The sequence below is a fragment of the Lolium rigidum genome, chromosome 1, assembly GCF_022539505.1.
Source record: "Lolium rigidum isolate FL_2022 chromosome 1, APGP_CSIRO_Lrig_0.1, whole genome shotgun sequence".
Lineage (NCBI taxonomy): Eukaryota > Viridiplantae > Streptophyta > Magnoliopsida > Poales > Poaceae > Lolium > Lolium rigidum.
Window position 1 is genome coordinate 211,570,514 of NC_061508.1, and position 2,691 is coordinate 211,573,204.

Sequence of the window (2,691 nt, forward strand, 5' to 3'; positions counted from 1 at the left end):
ATGGAGGCGCCGCCGCCGGCGGCGCACGCCCCCAAGAAGCGTAAGTTCGATCGAGTGGACGGCCAAAAATCCCCGGGGAGCAGCAGCGCCGGCGATGGAGTGAGCCTGGATTTCATCAACAGCCTCCCCGACGCCGTCCTGTGCACCATCGTCTCGCTCCTCCCCACCAAGGACGGCGCCCGCACGCAGGCCGTCTCCCGCCGTTGGCGTCCCCTCTGGCGCTCCGCGCCCCTCAACCTCGTCGCCGACTCTACCCTCTCTGGGCAGGAGCGCAAGCTCGTCGTCTACGTCTCCAAGATACTCGCTGAGCACCCTGGACCAGCCCTCCGCTTCGCGCTCCCCTACATCCGCGAACGCTACTACTGCAAGACTGAATGCTGGCTTCGTTCCCAGGCCCTCACCAACCTCCAGGAGCTCGTCTTTGGCTACGACGCCGAGGACTCCTTGCCGTCCTTACGGCCCCTGCTACCACCGTCCGCGCTCTGCTTCGCGCCGACTCTCCACGTCGCCAGCTTCGGAGGCTGCCGTTTTCCCGACTTGCCTGCAGCACAGTCTCTGAATTTTCCGCACCTCAAGGAGCTGAGGCTGTCTAGGGTCACCATGTCAAACTTTTCCGCGCCGTCTCTGAATTTTCCGCACCTCAAGCAGCTCACCTTGTATGGGGTCAGCATCTCGGGTGACGCTCTCCACAGCATGCTCACTGGTTGCCTTTCCTTGGAAAGCCTTTTGCTGGAAAATAATGTCTGCATTGGCCGCCTCCGCATTAGCTCCTCGACTCTTAGGAGCATCGGCTTCTCCCCTCCTTACAAGGGCGAGGATGCTACTACTTTCCAAGAGTTGGTCATCGAGGATGCTCCTCGTCTTGAGAGATTGCTACCACTTAATCCAGAAGATGGTCCGAGGACCATTCAGGTAATCCGAGCACCTAAACTGCAGGTACTAGGTTTGCTGTCTGACGGCATATCCAAACTCCACATTGGAACCACTGTCTTTCAGGTAACAACAGCCTTCTCAAATCATCCAATCAGAATTCCTGTATGCAGGTAAACTATACTTATATTTCTTTGTCATTTTCTTCAGGAAATGACTGCCATTAGACTGACAACCACAATGCACACCATGAGGATTTTGGTTATTGATTCTATTGGCCCTAATCTTGATTCGGTAATTGGCTTCCTCAGGTGCTTCCCCTGCTTGGAGAGGCTGTATGTCATTGTGAGTATTCATATCTTGTTTGTTTCACTGTCAAAATCAGCATATCACGAACTTACGATATTAGGAGTATTAATGTATTATACTGTTCACTGCAGAAAAAAAGTATTATACTGCTAACCAACTGCTTTTATATTGTCTGTTCTTTGCATATCCAGTCGCACCTACGAAAGGAAATGAAAAATGTGCGAAAGTATGACCCGCTGGATCCGATTCAATGCCTTGAGCGTCATCTAAAAAAAGTTGTGTTGAAGAACTACTTTGGCAACAGGCCAGATGTCAACTTTGCCAAGTTCTTTATTCTGAATGCAAAGGTGCTAGATGAAATGAATTTTGGAGTATTTACCAACTGCAACGATAAATGGATGTCTAATCAACACAGGCGGTTACAGTTGGACAATAGAGCATCCCGAGATGCTCGATTTGAATTCAAAAGTTCTTTCTGGAGTACTTTCACAAATAACAAGCATACCCACGATTTGGCAATGGCGGATCCCTTTGAGAACACCTTCTGATGATGCATTTGGTTCCCATTCAGAAGACTACGTTGCCTTTATATGTCTGCCTTCTAGTCAAAAGTTATCCCACCCTTCTAATTCTCTGTAATCAGTGATCTATTCTGTCCAACAATGGAAGGTTTTCTGGGCCACTCAGGCGCATAGCATTAGGCTGAAACTTTAAATTCAGAACTTGCAAAATGTGCAAAATGATGCTGGATAGATGTTGAAGAGGTTTCTTCAGTAGTTTATTTCTTTTCAGCGCCTGAATGTTATTTTGTATCTTTCCTGTTTAGGTACTAGCGGTTGTTTCTTTTCTATTTGATGTCGTACTGTAAGATGTTAACACCAGCAGACATCAGCTATTATAGTTCTGTACTGGATACATTTGCTTTAACGAAAAAGCAGAGCTTTGTGCTTGTCTAAGTAATCAGTTATCTGAAGTTCCACTCTTTGCAATTCATGACACCTTTGCTAGCAAGTTATTAGTATCACTTCAAAATTACTAGCAGATGAACAAAATCGATGCAGCCTTACTTGTGCTAGTTTCAGGGAACAATGCATCGCTGATTTACATAACTGATGTATCCGTTGTTGGTCAAAATACTTATTAACTGAACACTGTCTCAAACCTTATTCAGCGAAGCTTTCGTACATTCAACAACTTACATAGATGGTTGGTTAAATTATTGTGTAGTCTATTTTCATCTATGTAAAACTGGAAGCACACATGTCTAGTTATTTATTTCCTTTTTTTTGCGGGTGTCTAGTTATTTAGTTGGTTGCAGAATTTAATGAGCTCATATTTAGTTTGGACTTTTTTTTTTGAGAATTTCTCTGCATTCATATCACGGAAAAATAAAAAGTTGTTGATCCTTACAAGCACAGAGAAACACAAACACAAAGGACCAAGAACACCTAGAACACCCTAAGACCACCATAACCCATGAAGATCTCCGGAGCCCTGCATCCCATAAACTTG

At 45.9% G+C, this 2,691-nt stretch overlaps 1 protein-coding gene across 1 annotated transcript; it reads left to right on the top strand.

Annotated features, from left to right (window-relative positions):
• Positions 1–1,727, top strand: LOC124654658 (F-box/FBD/LRR-repeat protein At3g26920-like). The gene is made up of 3 exons (XM_047193654.1): positions 1–996; positions 1,081–1,215; positions 1,371–1,727. Exons 1-3 carry the CDS (start codon positions 1–3, stop codon positions 1,725–1,727), a joined length of 1,488 nt encoding a protein of 495 aa, XP_047049610.1.
• Positions 1,728–2,691: the final 964 nt, after the last annotated feature.